At 36.7% G+C, this 25,677-nt stretch overlaps 3 protein-coding genes across 6 annotated transcripts; all 3 read right to left on the bottom strand.

Annotated features, from left to right (window-relative positions):
• Positions 1 to 600: 600 nt before the first annotated feature.
• Positions 601 to 15,574, bottom strand: LOC113731370 (kinesin-like protein KIN-12D). 4 transcript variants are annotated; one of them, XM_027256603.2, is made up of 38 exons: positions 15,139 to 15,574; positions 14,362 to 15,037; positions 14,083 to 14,238; positions 13,908 to 13,991; positions 13,163 to 13,282; positions 12,951 to 13,064; positions 12,767 to 12,859; positions 12,535 to 12,695; positions 12,367 to 12,441; positions 12,186 to 12,273; positions 12,048 to 12,106; positions 11,890 to 11,953; positions 11,713 to 11,778; positions 11,461 to 11,637; positions 10,892 to 10,996; positions 10,512 to 10,747; positions 10,343 to 10,412; positions 10,191 to 10,256; positions 10,007 to 10,051; positions 9,845 to 9,924; positions 9,688 to 9,769; positions 7,417 to 9,123; positions 6,839 to 7,288; positions 3,756 to 6,515; positions 3,550 to 3,657; positions 3,355 to 3,476; positions 3,190 to 3,277; positions 2,979 to 3,053; positions 2,656 to 2,889; positions 2,465 to 2,563; positions 2,268 to 2,330; positions 2,125 to 2,183; positions 1,928 to 2,039; positions 1,719 to 1,829; positions 1,391 to 1,561; positions 1,206 to 1,271; positions 971 to 1,090; positions 601 to 867 (listed from the first exon to the last, which is right to left on the bottom strand). In XM_027256603.2, exons 2-38 carry the CDS (start codon positions 15,034 to 15,036, stop codon positions 844 to 846), a joined length of 8,985 nt encoding a protein of 2,994 aa, XP_027112404.1. In that variant the 5' UTR covers position 15,037; positions 15,139 to 15,574; the 3' UTR covers positions 601 to 843. The 4 variants fall into 4 exon arrangements, with proteins under 4 accessions (XP_027112404.1, XP_027112402.1, XP_027112403.1 ...); XM_027256601.2 differs by having other exon boundaries at positions 601 to 853; positions 15,139 to 15,573; XM_027256602.2 differs by having other exon boundaries at positions 601 to 853; positions 10,007 to 10,048; positions 15,139 to 15,573.
• A 3,501-nt stretch (positions 15,575 to 19,075) lies between these two features.
• On the bottom strand, positions 19,076 to 21,215 carry LOC113731369 (methyl jasmonate esterase 1-like). Its single transcript, XM_027256600.2, has 3 exons — positions 20,650 to 21,215; positions 19,732 to 19,863; positions 19,076 to 19,597 (listed from the first exon to the last, which is right to left on the bottom strand). Exons 1-3 carry the CDS (start codon positions 21,109 to 21,111, stop codon positions 19,385 to 19,387), a joined length of 807 nt encoding a protein of 268 aa, XP_027112401.1. The 5' UTR covers positions 21,112 to 21,215; the 3' UTR covers positions 19,076 to 19,384.
• A 627-nt stretch (positions 21,216 to 21,842) lies between these two features.
• LOC113731368 (protein DMR6-LIKE OXYGENASE 2-like) lies at positions 21,843 to 23,619 on the bottom strand. Its single transcript, XM_027256599.2, has 3 exons — positions 22,977 to 23,619; positions 22,354 to 22,681; positions 21,843 to 22,272 (listed from the first exon to the last, which is right to left on the bottom strand). The coding sequence occupies exons 1-3, from the start codon at positions 23,444 to 23,446 to the stop codon at positions 22,012 to 22,014; spliced, it is 1,059 nt and encodes a 352-aa protein (XP_027112400.1). The 5' UTR covers positions 23,447 to 23,619; the 3' UTR covers positions 21,843 to 22,011.
• Positions 23,620 to 25,677: the final 2,058 nt, after the last annotated feature.

Raw genomic sequence — 25,677 nt, 5'->3', positions numbered from 1 at the left:
AAAGCAATGGGCGCTAACCTTTTCTTACTTAGACAGGCCAGAGATCGGCTAGTGGTTCAGTTGGATTTGGATACTGAAAAAGGACAACCCATCGTTTCTTTTCTAGTAATCGATTTCCTTGGATGCTTGTTTCTTGCAACCCCCCAAAAGACAAAATTCCTCATCTTCAGGGAAACTAGAGCACTTTCTTGAAAAATACGTTCTTACTTTTAGCGAATCTGTTGGATATTAGGAGAGATATTCGGTTCATGCATGCGTGTAATCAGAACTCGTGTAAGATTAACGCCAAGAAACAACTCTTACAAGAAATCTGAATTCTTTGTCCTATAAGTAGATATATGGACCTGGAACATTTTCTTCACCCAAAATCTACAACAAAAAACAAATTTGTTATCTTTTCGACAAACAAAATCAACAAAAGTCATTGCGCAACTGATATCTTTTAGGTGCATAATATTTATGACGAGAGAAACAGATTATTGAAGAAAACAAAGTAGGTACAAACAACAATTTCATTGGGTTCTCTTATGTACTAAGCTATATATATATATATATATATGAGAGTATTTATGTGCACAAACAAACTGCAAAATAATCCAGTTATGTACAAAAAGGGGAAGAAAAATAATTGATGTGAGTAAAACGTACATGGCTGTTTAGTGTTTATAGCCCTATGTACAACATGAAGAAATGCTAGCTAACAGTAATGTTCCATCCAAACCAGCAATTGGAATTATCGGTCAAAAGCAGAAAGCAGTGTCGGTTGTTGGCGGGGGTCTGTTCGTGAGCTCAATGGAGTGGAGGTTTCTGGCATGAGCTCAGACAATCTGATCCTTTCTTTGTTCATTCTATTCTGAAAAGGAGAAACTAATGACATCTTAGATTTTGGATGCCATTATGGCCATATAACAGATGTCAACATTGAAATCCCTCTAAATTAGTTTAAAAATGTAACATGCTTTCAATCTACCTTTAATTTCACGTCTTCTAATTCTGTTTCTAGGGCATTGACCCTATTCTTGAGCTGATCAAGCGCTTCTTCAGCCACCGCCAGATTTACTTCAGACGTTGGCCTTGTTATCCCAGCAGCCTGCACATTTGGTTGGGGTTCAGGAGCACTTATCAACTTTTAAGAAAGGTTCTGCTGTGAAAAGGAACGTCAAAGTATAACGGAATGAGGTTCTTGAGTCTCTCCTAATTCTCACCTTTAGTATGCTGGTACATAGGCTGACTAACTCCTGTGCCAATTGGAATCTCTCTGTCTCAGTTTCCTATAAAGAAATGATCAACTTCATCACAATTGTACCATCACAATATCATGCCTCTCAAAATACACTGATGCAAAAGTCATATTCCTTGAGGCTAAATATGGCTCTCATGTAGGACTAACCATCAACTTGTCGTTTAACCGTTGCTCCTCATCAAAGTTGATGCAGGGACTTCTCCCATCAGCTATCCGAAACTGAGCCAGCTCTTGCTTCACCCTTGAAAGCAAAGCCTCTGATTTTCTCAACTTCACACTAAGTTCATCGTTCTGCCTCTTCAATATATTGTTTTCTTCCTGTTACAGTTAACAAGAAATTGCTGATTCTCAATTGATTGCACAGATGATAGGGCATTGTTTTCTTAAGAAGATCAATTGATATGTTGTAAAGATCAATCTGAGAATAAAAATAATTCCATCTGGTTCTGTATAAAGGAAAAACAAAAAAGCTTGCCTTGATTTTAGCATGATGATGGATTCGCTGTTGGAGATTTTGCTGGCCGGACAACTTCTTTACTTCTGCATCTAGTTCTGTAGTCCTCTTCTTATAATTCAGGTTCTCCATCTGAGCAGATAGAAGGCATAGACGCCAAAACAGGTTTAGCAATTATAGATTTCTATGTACCAGTCAGTTGTTGAGTACAAGAGTAACAAGACTACAACCTTCAACATTTCATTTTCAGTTGTCAGCAATTGATCTCGCTGGCGCAGTTTTTCCACCGCAACTTGTGTAGTCACCATCTCAGCTTGTTTTCTATCAATTTCTGCAATCCATCTGAAGAAAGGTTTTAAATGACATAAATATGATGAATCATCATAGCACAAAGATCAATATCAGGTTAAACTTGACATTTGATTACCCTTTCCTCTCCTTGATAAATTCATTCAACTGCTGCTTCAGCTTAGCTACTTCCTGCTCCTATAAGCAGAAGAATAAATGGATATGTGAAAGTTTCTTTGAAAATGTCCAATAATATCAACATGACAATACAGCTAAAAGTACCTGAACATTATGTAGTTGAGCCTTCTCCATGAGCATTTGTAGTTGTTGATTATCCAGCAAGTTCTGATAAGAGATTAAAATTCTATTAGCAAAATAGTAGACTTCCAAAAAATTAGAAACCACTACTAGTGCTGAACATGAGAATTACATCTAAAACAATTCATTTGCAAAAAGGACAAGGATAGACTGCAAATTACCGCACAACTATTCATGTCCAACTTTAAACCCAACAAATCACGGATAACATCATGGGTCATGCTTTCTGCAGCAGCTAATCGTGCATTCAACATGAATATCTGAGAGAAGATTTGGTTGGTTAGTTGATCAACGAGCATAGCAAAATTTCCTTTCACCAATATCAGTGTCAAAGCCATTGAATCAACACTACCTCTTTTTGTCTACTTGCAGCTAGGGCCTCAAGTTCTTCAATACGATGTCTTCCTGCACTAAGCTCTTCATCTTTCTCAGACTTTATCTGTTGAACTAAACCCAGACCGATACATTTAAAAGGGGAACCAGAGCCCCTAGACTTTGAAGCATTTTTTTCCAACTTATTTGCGGATGCATGGATGGCTGGGACATCCTGTTTGACTTGTTCTAACATAGCTTCCAGTACCTTGAACTATTTTTGAAGTTTCATTGAATCATTCTGAGATACGAAAAATTTAACAACTACTGTTTAAGTATAAAGCATGTGTGCTGTTATTGTACCTTTTGCTTGTACTCAGAAGCCTGGGCCTCTGCATGCAAATTTAGTTCAGAGATGTGACCCCTGCATCTGGAGATCTGTTGAACAAAAAGTTCAGTAGTCTTTCCAAATGATAAAAGCAGTTAGAAAAATCATTGTGTTGAACAGCTGAAAAGACATTACAAGTTCAAAATTGCCACTGAAACAAGAAAACTGAAAGAAGAAAATCTGCACCTCTGCGTCTTTTGCAGCTATCTCTCTCTCAAGTATTTGGATGCGCTGAAGGGCTTCTTCAAGGATTTTCTCTTTTTCATCAAGTTTCCTAAAGATGTCAAGAAATGAACATTTCAAGATTGAAAATAGTTGATACTCTTGTTTGCTTTTTGTGCTTCAACAAACCTTTTCATATCAGAATCACAGCTTTTGACACTATGCATCTGTTGCCTGATAGCTTGAAGTTCCATTTCAAGTTCCTCCCTTTGCAGTCTTTGCCGTTCAGCTTCTCCTTTCAGTATCTCGACCTTACGAAGCAGGAGATGATGTAAATACATGGCATAAAGACTTTCAAGCTAAAAGTATAACAAGACTGACTACCTTATTTTCGAGTACATTGACCGTACATTCTAGCTCTTCGACAGACCGCTCTAATAGCTTCACCTCCTGTTCCTTACCTTCAACATTAACTTTACTAATTTCTGCCATCTGTTAAAACAACAAGATTTATAGGTATTACATGATAATTGCAGTTGGAATAATCTCCCAAATTACAAAAAGAGAGTGGTATGTCAAATTAGCACTACCTCTTGAGCTTCTGCAGCAAGTGCTCCATTTTCTTCAGCACTAATTCGTGCCATCTCCAGCCCTTTCTTTAAAACAAGCATTTCCCCATGGAGATCATCCCTTTCAACAGTAACATCATTCAAATTACATTTTAAGGACTCAATCATTATGTTCATTTCAGCAAGAGCAATTCCCATTTCAGCAACCTCAGTTTCAAGGTTCTCACTGACTTTCCTTCTCTCGACCAACTCCTCCTCCATGGACTTCTTAGCTTCTAAAGCATCTTCAATGCTGGCAATCAATTCAAGATTTTCACTCTTGAGTGATCTTACAGCCTTATGTTCTTTTGCAATATCCAACTCCAAACAGGATATTATCCTCATTTTCTCCTGCAGCTGAGCTTCAAGTTCTTGGCCTCTGGCAACAGCTTCATTGAGATTGTCTGATTTTAATTGGAGTTCATCTTCCAAAGAACTTATAGAACCCAACAATGCTTCAATTTCATCTTTGTGGTCCATACTATTAGATGCAGACTCCTGCAACAAGCTCATATCAAATAGCAGTCCGCCAAGAATTTCGTCTTTCCTCAGTAACTCAGTTTCTAAAGAAGCTGTTTCAGATGCAAGCTCTTTAGTTAAATTCTCTAGATTTTCAAAATCCTCCAAAAACCTAGATATCTTTCCAAACTCGACACATAATTCTTGGAACATATCATCCAACAAAAGAGTTTCTTTAGAGGATAAACTGCATATATTGTTGCCTGCAGCATGCAAATATTCCACTGAATCAACACATCTCACAAACTTCGAGCTTGAGGCATTTAGATATTCACGTTCCTTGCTCATGTAATCTCTGAGTTCACCTCTCAAGAGAGCTTTCTCTTCTTGCAAAGCCTTGACTCTAGCAACTTGTATTTGCAAATCCTGGCTTTTTGTTTTAATGACATCTTTGACTACAGACTGAGAAAGGCGGAGTTCATTTACCTCTGCTCTTGCCTCATCCATATCTATCTGCAGTTTTGCAGTTTGATTTTCCAATGAAGAGATGAAATCCTCCAATTTTTTATTTTCAACATCAAGGATGTTCTTCTCCCTTAAGGATGAGATAAGTTCAGCTTTCTTCTCCTCCAATTCCTGAAGGAGCAAAGAATTTTCTGCTTTGAGTTTTGCTATATCCCCACGAGTTGACTTCTCCATCTCATCGACGGAGTGGAACTTGCTAAGTTCTGAATTGTTCATCTGGAGCTCATTCTGAAGTTGAAGAGATGTTGCTTCCAACAAGACAATATTACTTTGCAATGTCTGGTTTTGCTGCTGAAGGGTAGAGATTTCTCCAGAAGAAAGTTCAAGAGCAGCTTCAATCACCTTCTTGTCTACTATTAATTTCTGACATTCAGCATTAAGTTTCTCAACCTGGAATGACAGAATTTTTTTTGCTTCCATCTCCTCATCAAGTTCACCTTTCAATTTATCATTCAAAGAAGCAACTTCATTTAGTGACTGAGCATCAAGAAGAAGAGTTCTGTTGAAATCTTCCATTTGAGAAATTGTTGCATTCCTTTTGTCAAGCTCTGACAGCATTGCTTGCAGCTCCTTTCCTGCTACTTCAAATTCCTTCTGTAGAGAAGAATGTTCTTCTTCTGTCTCAAGCAAGATTGATTCAGTTACTCTTGCATTTATAACTTGGAAAATCATGTCTTCCTTGAAAGTCTCAAGAACTTCAATAGAACTTTGCTGTTCTTTCTCAATGTCAGCTTTTATAGCAGTCACTTGTTCTAACTGCAATGACATGATCAAAAATTCAAAATCTCTTGCAGACATTTCCATTATGAAATTGTCCTGCTGAGATCGGAATACTTCCTCCTGTTTTTTCAGCAACCTTTCTCGATCTAGAAAAGATGCCAATACATTCTGGTTACTGAGATCCAGCTCCTTCATTAGCACTGCAAGTTCTGATCCCATATGGTTAGACCTTTGCAACATTAACTCTTCTTGAAACTGTAGATCCATTATCTTTTGCTCAAAAGTAGTTAGCTTGATGCTGAGTTCCCCAGTTTCATCCTCTTTCCTGGATATGCGATCAAAACTATTTTTGATGTCAGCCAATAACTTGCCCTCAAGACTTCTGCAACTCTCAAGCTCTCTCCTTGATTTGATATTCTGCTCTCTCAACTCAGATATAACTGCATTAGATTCACCAAACCCACGGCTTAGCAAACCATTTTCTGCATTTAATCCAGTCACTGTTTCCAAGAGAATTCCCAAATGACAAAGGTGCAGAACGGACACAGCAGAATCCTTGATAATGATCTCAGACCAGATGTCCTCAAGACATGAGCTCATTAACTTTATGGAGTCATGAAAGTAAGACCTCATGGAAAGGCAATCAGAGGCTACAGACAAACAATCTTTGATCGAAGCAGTTTGGACCTGTGAAAAAACCAACTCCATTTCCATTACTGAGCTCTTCATTGTTTCAAAATCTGATTTCAACTGTCTTTCGACTTCTTCAAGGTGGCAATTCTTCTGATCGTTTATGATCTGCAAGCTTTGAACTTGCCTGATAAGGGAATCGCTGTCACAAATTAGCGAAACCTCCTTTTTCCTGAGCTCTTTAACCTCAAGCTTTAGGGTTTCATTCGCTATCATAAGTTCATTTATCATTATATCTGCATCTTTCATGGTGTCTTGGACCTCTTCAAATTTAGCAAGAATGCAGGAAGCTTCAGTGTCTTTCTGCGTGGAAACTGCCCTTGCATCCCCAAGCTCTGCCTCAAGCAACTGCAAAAAAGTACAGGTTAAATTATCAAGTATTAACAAGGGAGACGATCAATTAGGACTCAGTTAATAGCCGAGACTAGAATTTGTTATAGGATAATGGTAAACACACAATCTGACAGAGGAAGGTGAATATTTTTTCTTACCCTAACTTGTAAATTTAGGTTATTTATAGTGTTGTCAATTATGAAAAACAGGAACGAGCTTGTCCATTCACAGTTTTGCAAGATTGATCAGAAATTCCACTTATTGCTTGATCAAATTAGGCAGCCTGAGTTATTAGATATTCCACTTAAATAAGAATCAACAAATTTGGAATGGATTACCTCTTTTTGCTTGATCCAGGAATTACAAGAGTGCTGCACAATTTCTTCCAACCCATGTAGCTTAAATTCCAGACTATCAATCCTGAATTTTGATTCCTCTTCAAAATAATCCATAGCATTCTGCAAAAGAACTACCTGATTCACAATGCACTCAATGCCCCTCTGGATCTCTTTCTCGGATGTGTAGAATTTATCTTTCTCATCTCGTAATTTGGACATCTCAGCTTGCACCCCATTCAAGCTTTCGAGAGCAGATTCTATTTCTTTCTTCAGAAGCATAATGGTGGCATCTTTGTTGTTTACATCCTTCAAAGTATTTTGACACTCCAAAATGTTCTCACCACTTCTGTTATTTCCTAGGTCAGCAAAACATCCTGGTGATTTAAATATTATATCTCCGTCAGCACATGAGTTCATGTATTTGAAAGCTTCTTTTGTCTCCATACCTGTCTGCAACAAATACCAACATAGACACAATTAGTAAATGAAATTCTGAGGAAATCTTATGCTTCATTCTTTTTTAAAGGGTGAATGAACTAAAGAGTCAGCTAGATTAAATAAGGAAAGTGCTAAATTACCCGTTTGTCATCATTTTCATTGACGGAGAAGCATGTAGAAGTTTCTGTAGAATCATGTCCTCCAAAACTTCCAATTGTCTCCACATACTCCTTCATGTAAGATCTCACTTCTGAAACACCATTTTTGAACTCTGTAAGTTTCTCTCCTGTTTTCAAGATAGTTTTTTCTTCATAGTCTTCTAGCTCCAGTCTCAAAGCATTACCGCATTTCTGCTCCTCAGATAGCTTCAGACTTAGATCACTGCAGCTTGCCTTCAACCCTTCTAAGTCTTTTTTAAGAGACTGAACCTGCTTCTCTGCTTCGCCAATTATCGAAGCCTGACTCTGAATAACACAATCCTTGTTAGTGTTTGTTTCTACTAGTTCCTTGAGCTGTTTATCCAAATGCTTTAATGCATCAAGATGATTAGAGTTCAACTCAGATAATCGATTCACAATAACAAAAGCAACTGTTGCACAAGTTGAAGCATTTCTAAGATGATCCTCGACGTGCTTGATTCTGTTATTCAGTTCAAGAATCGTGGAAGATTCAGCAGTCAACTGGGAAGATAGCTGGATTATCTCTTTGTCCTTTCTACTGCACTCTTGCTGGTGCACTTCAGTCATAACCAGAGCGGCTCCTCTTAAAGAACTCAGCATGCACTCCATTTCATTTCTTTTACTGGAAGCAACATCTAAATAATGGTTGAGCTCTTCAATCAGCAATTCCTTCTCAAAAATGTGTTTTGCCATCCTTCCAAATTGAGCAGAAATCCAACTGCTTTTCTGGGGAAATGAACTTGAGATAGTAGTCAGTTGATCTGATGCATCTTTAAGGGACTCATGCCCACCTTGAAGAACAGCTTCAATCTCATTGGTCAACAGATCCCATTCTCCAGACAATTGTGCTAATTCATTTTCTTTGTTCTCTAGCAATTTGCTCAATTTTGTGTTTTCTTGGGTCATCAAAGATAATTTTTCCTGCAATTCTTTTATTTCAGTTTGCAAAACTGCCAAGCTCTCTTTGGTCTCCATCTCTTTCTCATTACCTGCTTGGACTTCTTGCTGAAGAAGATAAAGTTCTTCCTGCAGGCATACAATGACCTCGGCAGTTTCAGCCTCAACCTGCCTACGGACCTCATCCATTTGTTCTTCATTGGATGCCTGAAATGCTCTGTCACTTTGGTACCACTTATTGAGTCTGTTGGCTTTTTCTAGAGAAGCATGCATCTTGTTCAGCTTCTCTTCTAAAGAACAATCTTCATTGTGCGTAGTTGATGGAAGATTTTTGAAATCTTGACAACCAGTTTGCTCCTTCAGAGTAGAGAGTTCAAGCTTCTGTTTGTGCAAAGTTTCCACGTTCTGGGTGTTAGCGTTTCTGAGTTCCTCTAACTCATTGATCACTAGAATTTGTTGTGACTCGAGAGCTTCAATGATGGATTTTGCTTCCTTTAGTTCTTCTTCCACAGCATCACACTGTTTGGTTATCAAAAGGACCTTTTCCTTTGACAGACTAAGATCTCTGTTCAGGGATTGTGCCCTTGTCTCGGCTTGCTGACGGTAAGACCTCTCTTCTTTGAGAATAACTTTCAGAATATCCAACTCCAGTTGCAAATCAAGAACTTCTTCTATTTGTTCATTCATATTTCCTGGCCAAGTTTCTTTCTTCACTTTCTGAGCAGCCTCTATTGGCTCATTATGGAAAGATGGAGCTTCCGTTATGGACTCCTGGAAAGTCATGGAAAATTATCCTCATCAACAACTTGAAAGTGCATATCCTATATTGTATGACACATACTGTGCAAGAAAGATAACATATGGTCATTATGCTCCACTAACAAGGTTCATGCATATGCTAAGAACTGCAAATCATCCTGAAACGTTCTTAAGCTACAAAACCTACTAAATGCACTTCTGTAATTATACAAAGACCAGAATTTCATGTTAGATAAATTGACTTGCATATTAAACATCACTTCTGCACTTACAAAGGAACTGTTATTCAATAACTTCCTGTTAATATACTGTTTAATACATTAGCTATTATTTACAACAATATTAACAGAGATTTTAAATATACTGTTCCTCGAAACATAACTAATTACATGTTGTGATCAAGAGCAATTAAGATGAATAAATTTAATAAGTTTATTCACATCCCTCAAATAAGAAATGTTCTTTGACCTTTTGCAAAACTCAAGAAAAGCATATTTATGGGCCTCATCCACTTGCCGAGCCAAACGTGATCTTTAGCTACCCATAAAATGGAATGCCATTGTCCAAGAAAGTTACCTTAATGACTTTAATATTGCCATCCTGTTCCTCAGCTCCAGATCTACTAATGCTTAATGAAGAGTGCAAATCCTCAACTTCCCTGCAGAGTCTGAAATTGTTGAGCCAAAAAAGAAAAAAAGAAGAAGAAAAGATGCAGCAGGAACGAACTCTTTACCTGCTGAGCTTTGCATTGTACTCTAAGCAGCGGTTTAGGTTAGTCCTGCATTCTTCTAATTCACACAGTGTTCTTTTTAACTGCAATATAAGACTACATATCAGATATGAGAAATCAAGATCATGGAATTACACCCAACTCTTTGGAGATGAGAATTCAAACCTCTTCGTGAACTGAATCATTCTCTTCGGGTACATCTATGCCCTGCTGTCACAAAGGGACAAAGAATTAATTATGTAAGGCGTTAAGGGTTTGATACTTACAATCTCTTCTATTTCTATTCTAATTTTGAACCTAAATCTGGAATGGCAGTAGAAAGAGATTAAAAGGTACTTTAGAGGATTACATTAGGCAGCATGCTCATGTCTAGATGGTTAAGTTGCTTCAATGTCCCGTCAAGAGAAAAAATTAACTGTCAAAAAGGGGGATAGTGTTAATACATGCCACAAACTTGAGAACAGAAAAAGCATCTCGGCTGTTTTTCAGATTCTTGAATACCTGATCCCGAAGTTCAGATACCTCTGCTGATAGCATTTCTCTCTCCCCTTCTTCATAGAAGTCCTGAAATCTACCAGCAGAAATAATGAACTTTTAGACCAAAATCAATACCTCTTAATCTTGCAAGTATTTTAGAATGTCTCATGATTTTTATTCTTAGAAATCCTACCTTCGAAGTTGTTCTAGAAGCCTAATGTTTTCAAGGGCAAAGCGAGTCACTTCTGGATTTTTTTCTACTTTAGCTCGAAGCAACTGAACTTCATTGGAAAGCTCCCTGTTCTCTTCCAATAAGTAAGCATCTGTTGGCATTAATCCACCAAGAAGAGACTCCAATCGTTGAATCTTGTCTTCCCTGAATTTCAACATCATCTTTGTGCACCTGGTGTCTTCCTCCCTTTGACGCACCTGTGAAACAGTGTATTATTATGCAAGGAAAATCAAGCAAGTAAAGAATTTAGAGCTATATGACAATATAACTTGTGTTTTGTGATTAGTGTGGCTCTTCTTGTGAAAAAAAGCACATATATAAGAAGATAGGATCAGGACTACCAGACGGTTCAGCTGCTCAATCTCAGCTTCAAGTTGTTTAATAGAAATTTCTGCCATCTGTTCTCTCCTTAAAGCACCAGCAAGTGTAGTCTCCAATGATTTGAACTGGATAAGAAAAAACTGAAGAATAAAATAGCTGGATATGGCAGAAAAAAAGATATTCTAAAATTAAACATCACAAGCATTTCATAAGCAAGAAAGATCTTGAAGTCATAAAGATGAAAATTAAAATTGTATTTTAATTCTAGAAAGGAATCGGTTATATAGAGCTTTTCTCTTGCAATTCAACTAATTCATGAGTGGCACAGTGACGTAGTGGACAATGCATGATATATGAATAGCAAAAATTACTTCCACATTCTGTACACTAATGGTCAATTGTCATTTGTTGGACATAATTAATCTCATCCTCTGTCCTATTGCCTGATGATATCTCCATTTCCTATCATTAGATCCCTCAGCCACTAAATGCTCCATGTCCTCTCCGTTTAATTGATGTTTGAGGCAGATAATTACTGGAAACATAAAAAATGCAAGAAGGGTTGTGCACAAAAAGGAAGCTATTATACCTGTTTAGTAGATAATCTCAGACTGCCTTTGTCTTTATCAAGTAAATAAGACTGCTGATCTATTTCAAATGCTTCTTCATAGCAACTACTGCCATCTTCATGTGTATTATTCACCATAAGTGGACCAAATGTCAAAGCTCGGGATACATTTTGATGTTTGAGAACAGAAAGCTCCTCCTGTTGAATAGTTCCATAAAAGATCAAATTTCTGGACTGATTGCATATTGAGATCAGCAAAACAGAAGATGCTACCTTAAGAAGCCGTATCTGGTTTTGTAATGTGACAACATCTCCAGAAGTATCTTCATTAACAACAGCCTATTTTATCACAAAAGAGAGATAAAAACAAAGAAAAAAAGAGGAGTTAATATATTGGTTGAATCTGAAAATGAGCTGGATCACATTAGATACACTAGGAAAATAGCTTACATTGTTCTGAATGAGCTTTGCTCGCTGAGCAAACTTTAAAGTGTTCAGTGTTTCTGCAGCTGAGCTGAAGAAGAGAAATGAAGTTAAAGTCCATCTAATTTCAGGACCTCTACATTCTAGGCACAGTGCATCAAAGTAGCAAAAACATATGTACGGACCAAATAGAAGGGCTGACGTTGGCTATTATCATTGTTTTCGAGTTTCCACCCAGAGAATCCTGTATTACATTCCTTGTGAGAACAAAAGTATGTATACGTTAATGCTCAATGACGAGCAAGAAATAACTTTTACTTGACCTGAAGCAAAAATGTCAGCCTGGAGTCTCTATATGGAATATGCCTTGGTCTTCCATTTGCAACATCCACAAGAACCATTATTACATGTCTGCAAGAGGGAAAAATATAAATAAAGTTAAATATAGGAGCCTGCCACCAAAAGGGTAATACTGGCAGCAGCATATAATGATGTTGAGCATACCCTAGAGTAGATAACGATTTGTTGATATTTGCTGCCTCCTTTAGACGTTCACCTTCAGCGCCAGAAGTCTTTTGCCTGTTGCAAGCGAGGGCAATGTGGCATACATATTGGAGTTCATGTTTTTGACATAGTAAATGAATGGCAAGCTTGATTATATTAGAGCGCTACCTTTCAGAACCAGCAAGATCGACAAGGTTCAGCCGTGCGAAACGGAAATTACATGTGGAGTCCTTTTCCCAACTACTCTCAATTTCACATGTAAAAACACTGTGTGACCTGCTGCTTTCTCTGTTCATATTGGTAGCTGCAACTTTCCTGTTTGAAGAACCCTAAGCAGCAACATTAAAGCTCAGCATGTAGAGACATTTTCCAAATTGAATTACTAAGTAGAAGTAGTCACCTGTCTCAAAAGTCTAAGAATGTCACCAACAGTTTGGACTTCAAATTCTGATAGATTTTCAACGTACACACCTTTCTTGATATCCTCACGCAACTTGAAATGGAAAATTTAATTATCAGAAAACATCCAAAACCTTTCATGTGTGTTTAAAGTCATATTAGTACAAAGGCAGAACCGAAAGTACCTGTAAGTTTGTTGATGAAGGATCAAGGAGATCACTAATCTGCTCATTATAGATCTCTAAAAATGAACATTTGCAATGATATCGTAATTTCTCATCCTTACGACTTTCCTGTTCCTGAATGGTAAAGAGTCATAGAAAGCATGTTCAAATATGGTTAAAATACTTAAATCAGAAGTTGACTGAACAAAAGAAAGAAAAGGCGTTAATCTTACTGCTCTGATTCTTGCAAACAAGAACTCAAATATCCGTGGCGTCATACCACGATTTAAGCTGGGTTTAATTTCTAGCTCATCAATGTCACCAAGCATTGTGTGCGTCTTCCCACTTCCTGTCTGCATTGTTTAACTTTTACATTTCAGGACAAGCTATTGACTTCAGGCTAAACCCAAGAAAAGATAAGCAGATTAAAGCAATTTTACTTCAAACTACATATGGACAAGGTTTAATGGTTCAATAAATTTTGATTAACACCACAAGTGAACAACCAGAGCTGAAAAAACTGCCGCATTTTGAAAAGGAGGAAACTTTGACAGCAACACAGACACCTAAAACCAAGTATAATTAGCAGAGGAAAGGCAATAGTTATTCAAGGAAGCCAGGAGAGACAGAAAATTGTAAAACTGTTGACAGTTTACACATTTTAAAATCATAGAAGAGTCTCAAAATATTTAGCGGGAGAGGACATTTAGAGCCAGACAATAGAATAAAGCAAATATAAGAAGTAATATATCCTTTTAGTTCAGTCAAGATACGCATCAGATTCTATCTATTGATAGGGATTCTCGGAAATACTCTCCTACGATTTTATTTTATTTTTTTGTCTCAGTTGCATTCTTTCCTATGAAATGCTTGGTAATTCTGCAGGCTTCTACTTTGGTAAATGAAAGCCAACAATATATACACTCCCCAGTTTACTTCTAATGATTTTAAGAAGAACGTGCAATTTATATTTCATACCTGCCCATAAGCAAACATACAGCTGTTGTATCCAGATAAGCAGTTCTCCACCATTGACAAACCAACCAACCTGAAAAGTGTTTCCTGAAAAATTGCAATAGTTTCGATATTAGACGAAGGAAATTTCCTCAAGAAATTCATTCGTAATTGCTTTTTTTTTAATCTAATAGAATACCTGGTCTATTGATTCACAGGCAACATGATCAAATGTGAACCGTGTTTCAGGTTGCCCAATCCAGGTGATGGTTTGTGCACTTTCCTGCTTCAGGCACCTAGAGTAACCATGAGTACTTTTTTCTGCATTGCTGAGAGGCCGTACACGTATCAAAACCTAAATAAATTCAATGCTTAGCTTCCAAATTTACATCTTTTACAAATAATGTAAGGAAAAAAAATAAACAAATATATTCATCGAGAGCTGAAAAGACATAGCACATCAATAAAAGCAGCTTACCTGGACATTGTGCTCCAACCAGAATGAGGGGTCCTCCTTGGGTTCAAAATGGGGGACCTCGACAGAATTGACAACAGTAACTGAATTACAAGAAATTGGTATCCCTTTAGACAGAGCAGCAAAGTTGGACATCCGAGCACCACCACTAGGAGGAGGCCTAGAACCACTAGCCAAACAAAATCCCGGATTTTGAGGCTTGCTCACACTCTTTGTAGGTGTGCTTTGAGTTGAATTACACTCTGAATAACTGGAATTATTAGCCCTCCCCATAGTCCTAGTCGAACGAGGAGTTACAACATTGGCCACTGTCCGCGTATTACCATTCCCATCACCCTTCATTTCTGCAGCATTTGAACTTGATTCACTTTTCTGGGCCCAACCGAATCGATTTTTGCCCTGCTTTTCCGGTGTACGAAGGTGCACCGAGGTTGTAGCTTTGGTGGACTTAGTAGGGGTTCTATCAGTTTTACTGGCCCTAACACTCATTTCTTGATCTAAGCCACCTTTCAAAACCTGGGCTGGTTCTTGAATTACATTTAAGGGGGGCCTTGATGATGAATCTGAACCAATCTGAGGAACCAATGAGTCCTTTGGATTCAGTGGAACATTCTCAGCATCCTCTATACTGGAATCCTTCCCAGTGTTTCGGCGCAAGAACTTGAGATCTCTCAACATTCTGTACAGAAGACGAGCAAACAGAAGTGAGAAATAAGAGGTTTCTTGATTTCTTGAGAAAAAAAAAAAGAAAAGATGAAGAAGGGATTTTCGATGGTTTACCTGGCTGAGGAAATGACAAAAAGAATTCTCAGTCCACGAGACCCTGAAATTGTGTTCCTCTGAGGTAGAGAAAAGCAGCTATATTTAGCTGATCCAGTGCTTGATTTTTACTCTTCGGCTTGATTTAATGCTCTATAAGCAGTGGTAAGAAGGGAAATTAAGTGAGTTTCTCCGCAGATTCTTCATGTGCTGTGTAGTATTTGGAGAGGGGAGGGGGGAGTCTTGAAATCTTGAAAGGAGAAGTTGAGCACTAGTACTCTACTCACTATGACTATTATGGGTTTGGTAACAAGGGTGGCGCGTTGGGGTTGGATGGACGGCTGGGATTTGAGGAGATTTTGAATTTTGAGGGTGGCGTAAAATTGTAAGCACCACCGCGGCTGTGGGATTTGAAATGTGCGAACCGCAGAGGCTAATTTGGGGGGCAGGGTGGGTCTTTTTGAAGAAAAAAGGAAAAGCAAGGGGTTGAAATTTGAAGTGTAAATAATTTGCTCATAACGGCTAGATTTTATGATTTTTAAATGACGTCGAGCCGTGGTCCACGGCCAGGAAGGAAATAGGGTACCTTTGAGAAGGGGCCCAAAATTCCGTCATTCCTTCTCCCCGTTTTCGGTTATTACAACTGTTCACAATTTTTGGACAAAAGTCGAATGTGTTCTTAAAGGACCTAGAGACGATATCGATGTGGAATTTCATTCAGACAAGTAATCAGTTTGCTACAGTTGTATGAGATTGTTTCTGAAAATTTTCAAGAAACTTGTCGTGTTTGGTAAGTTAGTTCATACAATGCACTGTAGGCACAGAGAACAGAGTAGTATTCACGTTGACTCCGTTTGGATCGATCATTTTTTAAAAAATAAAATTTTCATATACAATAATATACAAATAAAAATAATCTCAAAAATATCAAAAACAACTTCATTTACAGTAAAAAATTTTCACCTACATTATTACAATAAAATATTTCAAAAACACCTCAAAAAACAGTTAATCCAAACGAATTATCGCGCAACTGTTTAGACAACATTTACCACGGGATTTAAATCCTGAGCAATGAAGTGCTTCAAGAATAATACGTGCTCATGATTCACATTTTTATGTGCATGAATAAAGCATTCTGATGTGCATTTTGATTTGGGCAGAGTAAGATAATGAAAAGCCAGTTTCCCGCAAGATCACTTCAAATTACCGAGACAGCTTATATATTAGTTTAAGATATATCCATTGGTACGGACAATCTGCATAAAAATCCAGTTGCCAGTGGGTTCCTTCCCCAAAGGTAAAGATATCAAAATGAGTGACTTAAACGGGTTTAGATTGGTTAAAATGAGTAATAGGTAGAAATGAGTCAACTTATTTATATCCATTTAATTAGATTGATATAAATGGATAAGTCAAAATATGAATTGGGTAACCTAATTATCCATTTATAACTCAATTTATACCACCCTTTGCACCCCATCATTAATTTTAAATATTTACTTATAATGTTCAATAAGCTTAATTACTAAATTTTTTCCATCCGTACTCTATGTTATAAAATTACATACTATTTAACAATTGAACAATAAGAATATAAAATTTTGAACAAAGTACTATAAAAATTAATATAAAAATTTAATCCAAAAAATTTTGAACTCCTAACATTTTTTTAATATGTAAATTTAAAATTTTATTTTGGAAAGGTAGGAAAAAAGACTAAAACTTGTTATAAATTGGTAATACTAAAAAAGAGCAAGTTAACAAACTAAGAGAGAATAAAATGATAAAATAAAACCAACAAATAATAATAATAATGAAACAAAAGTAGTTAATATCATGACAAAATAAAAAATTTGAAAAAAAAAATGAATGGGAGAAGAGAGGAGGTTTGGGAAAAGACAATTCTAAATGGATTAATTGGATTTGATGGGTTACCCAATAATACCCATTTAATAAATTAATATTTTTGAGTAACTCATTTATACTTATATGCAAAAATTCAAGATATCCATATCCATCTATTTATGAACGAATATGAGTAAATTTAACTAAATAAATTTATTTGTCACCTATATCCGCAAGCACCCCGCAATCTGCATTGGTTTGCAGCATTTTTCCTTGTTTTTGGTCTAACCTGTTATGGATAAGTCCAGATATTGACTGTGGTGTTGTAATCTAGACTTTCAATAATAATAAATAAAAAAAAAATCGAGACTTTCAATTACTACTAAATAATAAGGTCATATTCCCCGTTGGAAGAGATATATATTGTACTACTATTAATCAACACAATAATTGCCCATCTACCCATTTCGTATACCCAATCACCTAACACAGGATGGGGTATTGCTATCAGAAAGAAGGTCAGGCAAAAAAAAAAAAAAAAAAAAAAAAAAGAACGAAGAGGTGGCGTGACCATTGGAGTTTCCAAAAGCCAACTTTATCTCTGCATAACTCAGACAGGAAGTCTGTCAAGTATAAAAATGGTTGGAATTCTTTTCACAAAACAAAATAAAAGAGTTGAAATTTGGAACAGTTGGGGACAAAAGGAAGGATACTCTAGCAGCAGCTAAAAATGGTGATCCAGAGATTGGAATTATGCATAGAACTACTGAACCTTGTAATTGAGTTCGTGGTGGTCTTTATCAACGCTGTTGGAATGGTTGTCGATCAAACCACCTCGCGGCATCTCTTTGCTTCCAATCCAGCTTATACCGTTCCAGCTCCATATGTCGGTCTTCTTCCTTGAATCCTTTTTTTTTGCCACCAAAATATGTCTAGGAGAGCCCTTGTGCGTGTGCTGTTTCAGTAATGTATAGCTGAGCTTGTATCTTCCATTTTCAAGATTGTATCACGTCTGTCCATCTTTGTGATGCATATGCATTTTGTCTCGATGTACCTTTGCACATAAATTGAGATTTATACTTGAAGTTTTTGCTTGTCATTTCCCCGGCAAAATTTGTTAGGAAATGTCACTGCTAAGGTGATTTGGGCCCTTTTCGTTTCTTCTTGTTTCTTCAGGACAGTAATGGCTTCCAAGTTCTAATTGTTATTGTTTTTCAGTGCAATAAAGAATGCTTTCACCTGCAAGATGGTTGCTATGTTTGATGAGCAGAATGCTTGGTTTATTAGTTTGTTACCGCTGACAATATGTAATATATCTTAAATAAGGACCGAAAATCAGAAAAGACTTGCAGTTTCGGGATGAATGGTCAATATGGGCAGTGCATAGGCCTCTGCCTCTATCAGGATCATAATACTCTGGCTTCTGTAGAATGACAAAGTGTTGGTATGTTCTTTGCATTCAAAAGGAGGATTCATATGAGCGAGATTCACAAGAGTTGGCATATTCTGAAAGGAGTTTTGCTCATTTTTTAGCTCCAATTACATACAAAATTTGCACTCTGCAGCAATCAGGATTTCAAAGTATCACTCTGGATGTGGATATAACTTCGTCCTTTGTCTCTATTCATTTGTTCAAGTTAACGAAGAAGCCTATGTCATTGTATTATATGTAAGCTTTATTTCTCTTTCTCTGCCTGCCAGGACAATAAATAACCATCTAAAATATTGAAACTAGGACTTTTTTAGTACCCCAGTTTGAAGAAACTGGAGAACCTTTTTGTTAAATTAATGGAGTAATGGATAAGCGTTAATATTTGTATGCTGACAAGTTAAAATATTCAAACTAAATGACAATAATTGCACTTTCGACTCATCTGTGGCATCACATCAAACATTCATATGATTTGCATGCCAGCGATTTTAATCAATTTATGTCTGCATATAATAATCAAGCAAACTGTTTTCTTTTTCCCTTGAGCAAATTTAAAGTGCAGGTGAGATTCTTTAAGCTCCACCTCCTAGGCGGACGTTTTCCACTGAATGAAGAGGAAGAATGTAACACCAAACATTCTTGAAGCATGGCAGTGTTTACTTCACTGTAGGGCCTTAGTTGCAGAATGTATACTTCTTGCATTAACATTTTATTGATTGCTGAAGCATATGGTCTAGCTCAGCAGATATTGACAGCTTATTCTATCCTTTTCCATTAGAAAAGAGGAAAAAGCTTTTCAATAGAGGAGCAAAATTGTGTATTACTTGGAAGACTTGAATACCATAAATGTCCATTTCAGTGACTGAATGAACAAGTCTTTAAATAACAAAAGAGCAAAACTAATCGTATGATCAGACCCTGTGACTAATCAAGAGTACTTCCCAGCAATTCCTAGAAGACGAACCAAGAGCTCAATTGGCTTCGAGATCATGACCATGTGATCTCAACCACTTCATCAGGGGGATTTTTTTGTATCATCCATTCCTGAAAACCCTTCTCTTGCAGCTTATCTTCATCCGCTATAATAAACACACGACTAACAGATCCATAATTCCTTGTCGTCAACATTAGCTCTTTTGTCATGTCCTCTTCGCTGTACAGGAATAAAGGTCTCAGCAACATTGTAGCCAGTGCCAAATCCTACAACAAATGGGGGCACAATTGGTAATGAAGTTTATATGACGCTGTGAATAATCTGGAATAGATACAAGCTATGAGTGCTTAATCCATATTTGAACTTTAATCCTAGAAACAGACAATCTAATTCTCCTTACCTCAATTGGGCTGCGTTGATATACTTTTGCTGATAAGTGCTTTGGTCCAAAGACAAAAGCAGTTGGAGGATTATTTGGTCCGTTGTCATAAAGAAAATGGCTATCTAGTAGAGAATTCTGTCTCCTGAATGACTACAACAGCAGAGTGTAAAATTGATCAGAAAGGACATAGGACAAAGGACTAACCAGCTGTCAAATCTTCTGCCCTTATAAGTAGTATTGTCTTGCATACACCGACTTTCCATTTAGTTACTTTCAAGTACTTCAAAAGGCCAACCTGATGGAATGCAAAGCAACGTTCTATGGTCATTTTCTATCCTAAATAGTCTTTACAATAACAGGCTGGTACTCACTCAAGAGACTGCTGGGGTGGGCGTTTATCGTTTAATCTGAGAGTCGTTTATGCTGTTTGTGGGGCTTCAGCCTTCAAGGATGAATATCCTAGGCAGGTGTTGGAACTTGGAAGGAACCCAAGAAACTATTTTTCTGTTTCATAAATTCAAGCATTCTGAGTGAATGAAGCTTTGCTTTCTTTGTGGCAGTAATTGACAATAACATTTTAACCGTCAAATTTGACAACAAAACAACGTCATTGTTGAGTGTCTGATGCCAACCGTACTGGTTTGCATACTGCTTAACTTGCTGATTCACATTCTATCGCAGGCTGGAAAGAAAAGAGGTAAAAATGACAGACTAACACCCCTTGTGGTTTTAAAAATTTGGCACGAACACCCCATCTAGTTCTGAAAAAATCATCTTGCTATTATTATTTTCTTTGGTTCCACAATCAGTCTTTGCAAATCACTCAATGCCTGCAAGTAACTTTTACTCAAAATGAAACCTTACTAACAACCACCACCCAAAAAAAAAACAAAGGAATATCAGGTATGTGACCAATCTTGGTTAGCAAAGGCATACCTCTTGGTTAAGGATGGATATTTTGAGCTCTGGACCAGGCATCAAAGCAGTTATAAAAACAGCAACAGTAATTTTCTCGGGGAAAATTTCCATGGCCTGCGAAATTGCGAGTCCACCGAAACTGTGGCCAACAAGGATCACCCTTTCATTTGAAGAAAGGGAAGCCATGAAATCCCTCAGTGGCTGAAAGTAATCAGATATATACTTGACATCGTAGACCTGCTTTGGATTGATTCCTGAAGCTGCCAAGTCAAGAGCTGTGACGTTATGACCTGCTGATCTTAGCAACGCAACTAGCTTGTACCAGGACCAGGCTCCATGACATGCCCCGTGAACTAGGATAAAATGCTTGCTCGGCTGAAGGCGAGGCGTTGCTGATGTTGTTGGTTTTGGCAATTGGAGAAGAAACACTGGAAGAAGAACTGACATGATCATGCTGAATTCTGACTTCCTTGCCTCCATGTCTCTCTCTTTTCTAGTTTTCTTTTATCAGACTCTAACCGGAAGTACCAATCTACTAAATTTCTTATGACCAAACTGAATGGTAGGTTTTGACACCGAATTCTGTCTGCGGGGCCTGCAGTTTATCAACTTTGGCCACATGTTCCACTTAAAATGAAAAGGAACCTTCGTAGAAATTAAAATATGAAGACTTTTACTAACCCATTGTCTTGATTCTTGAAATATTTGTCTGTTAATTAGTTTCCAGCTTTACCAGCTTGACTTGATCTATCAAGTTATTTTCTTATCTTTAAGGATTCATGTCTTGAAATTGATCGTGCTTAAACGTGCGATTCACATTCTGAAATTGGATATTGACATTATTCGAGGTGTTAAGTTGAATCTGATTTTCCCCTCTGTGCAGTTTTGCACATTAGAAAGCGGATAGCGGGAGCGTTCAGGTTTGAGCTCTGTTGTTGTTGCAGTAGCAGTTATTGTTGTTGTTCTCTTTTGGTTTTTGTGGGAATGAGCTTTCTGCAGTTCTGTGACAATTGCCTATTCCACAGCCATTTTAGGCTGCATTTTCCCATTACTCATTTTTCCGGTTTCCAACACTAAAAACTTTAATTAAATCCTGTTAGCAAATATTTGAACCTCTTAATGTGTTGAAGCGCAGCAGCCTTCAATTCACTAGTCAAATTTTAATGTTAAGAGAAAAGTAAGCGAATGCAAGAAATATAATACAAGTATCATTGGAAATAAAGTAGGATACTCAAGTGAGCTGTGATCCTTTATTTCAGCACTTCTAATTTTATTCTTCACTCATTTACAGATACAGAATAAGTAGCCTTCCCGGGCAAGGTGAAAAGCTGAAAGCATATTACATGTTTTAACACGAGCAAGCACCAATACAGCAGCTTCTTAGTTATCAATCTTGAAATGATATATTTGCAAATTTTCAACATTAAGTTTCTTGAAATTACTGCGCTTTCTGGTTGTGAAGAACTTTCCCCAGTTATAGGGCTTATACTTGAGAGGATTCTGCTCATTGATGAGTTCCTCCGAGGGTTGAACCCAGGTATGGTGTGCTGGATTGAAGAAGAACGGAATGGAAAACCTTTCCTTCTCAGAATTCACACTCACCCTGTGTTCTACACTCTCATATTTCTCATTGCTCCACACCTGCACACAATCCGACAAAATTGTTAGCTGAATTATTACATCGGGCTTCGATTTCATGGCTTATTTGCCCTTTGATGATACCTGGATAATGTCACCAACATTGATGATATAAGCATTAGGAGTTGGTTTCACAAGAATCCACTCTCCATCAGTTTTGCTCTTCACTTCAAGTCCTCCAACATCATCTTGAGCAAGAATGGTCAAGGCCCCAGCATCCTTATGTCGACCAACCCCGAGAGCCAAATGAGGGCTAGGACAAGGTGGGTAGTGATTGAGCCTGATAAAGGTCGTTTCGTCCTCAAAGAAGCCATTGAACCTGTTCTTGGGCAACCCCAAACTCAGAGCTATTAGCTCCAATAACTTGAAAGCCAGTTTTTCCACTTCATGAGCATAGTCTTCGCAAACTTCCCTGGAAGAAATGCAACTTAATTATTCAATCACACAAAAAACCAAAGTATGATGTAGTCTAGGTTAAGGGTCCTCATAAAGAGGCAAATCATATGCTTGTTTTGACTACTGAGAGGCTCTCATAACCAACAAGGTTAAGGGGTTTTGTTCCTGCCTTAAAACAGAGGGTCCTACTTTCATGGCTTTTCTCCTATAAGGCAAAAAAATACTGGTTGATGTATATAATATATAATTTCTAAAGTTATCTGGTTGATGTATATAGTTTCTAAAGGTCGGACGCAAAAAACAGATATTACCTCAACTCCGGAGGATTTTGAGGCCATTGATTAGTCAATTCCCTGACTTCTTGATCATCGGGTTCATGAGAAGCTGGAATAAATGTAGGATTCTTCACAGAGAAATCAAACACTTCTTTCCAGTCTCTAACATTTTTTGTATGCTCGGTATCATAGTATCCGTAAGGATTCGCTTCGTCCCTCCCCACCTTTAACTTCTCCTCTTTGGGTAAAGCAAAGAATTTTCTCGATGCCAGTTCGATCTTTTCTCGGCATTCCAATGGAACCCCATGATTGATAACTTGGAAAAAACCCCATTTTTGGGATGCATCACCTATCTCAGAGACCAGGCGCGCCAAATCAGCATCAGAATGGGGAGAGTTTAACGCAGAGAGATCAATGAGTGGGATGCCTTCAGCTTCAATTCTTGTGGGTTTAGGCCTGTGTTCAATGTCTTGAACAAAAGCTGGGTCTACTGCTGCCTCTCCCATGGCTTGGATATTGTTCTGCTAAAAGTCTAAGAACTAGCAGCACTCCTACAGCAGTGGCAGAGACAACTCGGGTCAGATTGATAATGCTGAATGGCCTTATATGCTGCAGCTGTAGCAGATGATTGAGATTCACCGAACCTAGACATTTGTGATATATATGGTAAAACGTGTTTGGGTTTCATTTTGCAAGCATGGAAACATATGGATGGAGTTGGCTAATTAGAAACCTTACAAACATCGTACAAAGACCTGTAATTGGAGCCTTTCGTCAGGGATTACATATTTTCGACTGAAACTAAACTTTCCTTACTAGCTACTAGCATCAGGATGGTTTTTCAGCAAAATGTGTAACTTAATGATTGATCGACATGTTTTCTTGACATTTTTCCTTACTAGTAATAGTTCAAGTACTTTGCGTGTGATTATATTACTTCAAATATAATATCTCTTAGATATATATATATTTTTGTAAAATTTGATTGTTTACCTGATAATAGAATATTTTATATTTTCAATTTCTTTAACTAATTATTGTTACAAAGACTATCTAAATATGAACTCTTTGATCTGTTGATTTTTGAATTTATTTTGAGCTTTTTGATAAATTATGGATTAGTTTTAATAAACAGTTCTTAATACGATTGTGTTTCACCAAAGTTGTTGTATACTCACAATATTTTACCATTAAATCATAATGTTATTTTTTTACCATTGTACAAAGGGTGTTGTTAAATAGGGAATACATGTACACATGTCAAGTGTGAGAATGTTATTTTTTTCCTTGCTAAGACAAACAAAATGCAATTGTACAATTAGAATGTATTAATTATTTAAGAATAAAATACATGAATCGTGCTATTATCCAACTTCACATGAACATTTGATTATGCTACTTTATATTTTTGTACTTGGCCTTTTCTCTTCTTTTTTTTTGGCGAATTTGAATTGAATAATGTAAGGTTCATTGTTAAATTTGGATTATTTATATTTTTTTCCAAGTGTTATTAATGTAAGTAAGGAAGGTAAATGATTTATAGTACTTAATTATTTTCGATTGGTTATTTAGTTGTCAATTGATATTCAATTGATAGAATTAGCGGGATTCTTATATTTTTGCTTTTCTTTTAGTATTTCTTCATAATGATAAAAAAACATATAATTATACATATATCTCGTGATATTTATATCAAGATTCTCCAAATGAATATGAACTCTTTTCTTCTCATATATTTCTCTTTTATTCTTAGAGCATATATTTTTTATACTATTATTTTTTTTACAATCTTAAAATTATGGCTAACACAATTGGTCACACTATTTCAAGTAAGAAATTGTTTCGGATAAGAAATTTTGATGCCCACAAGAATTGGAGATGAAGTGTAAGGATCACTAAATAGTTTTAATGGGGAGTTTTGCATTTTAATTACAATTATTATTGAGATTTAATCATTTAAAATGTTCACATTTTTAATTACTACCGCAATGAAAATACAATAACTCTAATTAAAAGATGGAGGTAAAATAGGCACAACAAAAACTAAGATAAAACAGTACTTACAACTAACAATGCCAAAACTTCTCATAATTTTAATATAGTAATACTGATAGATATATAATAGATAATAGATTGTTATTCTAGAAAGGTGATTGATTTTCTAGCCAAATTTTTGCTGATTACTTTGTCCAAAGAGATTGCTTAGGGCCACACACATTATTCACCAACAACTTAGGCCTTCTTCTTCATTATTTAGACAAGTGATTATAGAAAATAATTAAAATGAGCAAAAGTTACTACTTTTTAGTTAATTATAGACTTTAACATTTTCTATTATTTAAAAATCTATAATTTAAACACAGAAGCAAATGAGAACATTATAAAAACTATTTATCTAAAATTAAAATATATAATTAGCTAAAACGATCAATCCAGAACAAGCCCTAATCGAATAAGTTTGTACACCAATTATAAAGGATCATATGAACAGTAACGTTGGAGGTACTGTACGTTGGCCATTTTTGACCAGAAAACAGACTGTGGGAGTTGGAAGTACGTTCGTCAGTTTGTTTGTAGTACAAAATTCTTCTGCTTCGATTCACGGTACGAGGAAACTCAAGTTTTACTCATCTGCCACCGGACGTTCAAATATCAACATGAAAGGAAACCAATGAAGTCAAAATAGCATCTATCCCCCTTCTTCTTTTTTTCTACTTCTTAAATCTCACTTCGTTTT

Source organism: Coffea arabica, chromosome 2e (assembly GCF_036785885.1).
Source record: "Coffea arabica cultivar ET-39 chromosome 2e, Coffea Arabica ET-39 HiFi, whole genome shotgun sequence".
Lineage (NCBI taxonomy): Eukaryota > Viridiplantae > Streptophyta > Magnoliopsida > Gentianales > Rubiaceae > Coffea > Coffea arabica.
The sequence above is the reverse complement of the archived record's forward strand: the minus strand, read 5'-3'. Positions and strand labels throughout refer to the sequence as shown.

Bases quoted from the DNA above. Each gene is read 5' to 3' on its own strand.
- LOC113731370 (XM_027256601.2), bottom strand. From the start codon at position 15,036: ATGTTGAGAGATCTCAAGTTCTTGCGCCGAAACACTGGGAAGGATTCC. The intron at 3,477-3,549 runs GTAGTCAGTCTT...CTGCTTCGTAAG, and splicing joins TCAATGTACTCGAAAATAAG to GTCGAGATACTGAAAGGAGA. The intron at 2,040-2,124 runs GTAATCAAATGT...ACCTTTCTTCAG, and splicing joins TTTATCAAGGAGAGGAAAGG to ATGGATTGCAGAAATTGATA.
- LOC113731369 (XM_027256600.2), bottom strand. From the start codon at position 21,111: ATGGAGGCAAGGAAGTCAGAATTCAGCATGATCATGTCAGTTCTTCTT. The intron at 19,864-20,649 runs GTATGCCTTTGC...CTGCTGTTGTAG, and splicing joins TATCCATCCTTAACCAAGAG to TCATTCAGGAGACAGAATTC. The intron at 19,598-19,731 runs GTAAGGAGAATT...CATTTGTTGTAG, and splicing joins ATCAACGCAGCCCAATTGAG to GATTTGGCACTGGCTACAAT.
- LOC113731368 (XM_027256599.2), bottom strand. From the start codon at position 23,446: ATGGGAGAGGCAGCAGTAGACCCAGCTTTTGTTCAAGACATTGAACAC. The intron at 22,682-22,976 runs GTAATATCTGTT...CATTTCTTCCAG, and splicing joins CAAAATCCTCCGGAGTTGAG to GGAAGTTTGCGAAGACTATG. The intron at 22,273-22,353 runs GTATCATCAAAG...GATTGTGTGCAG, and splicing joins ATGTTGGTGACATTATCCAG to GTGTGGAGCAATGAGAAATA.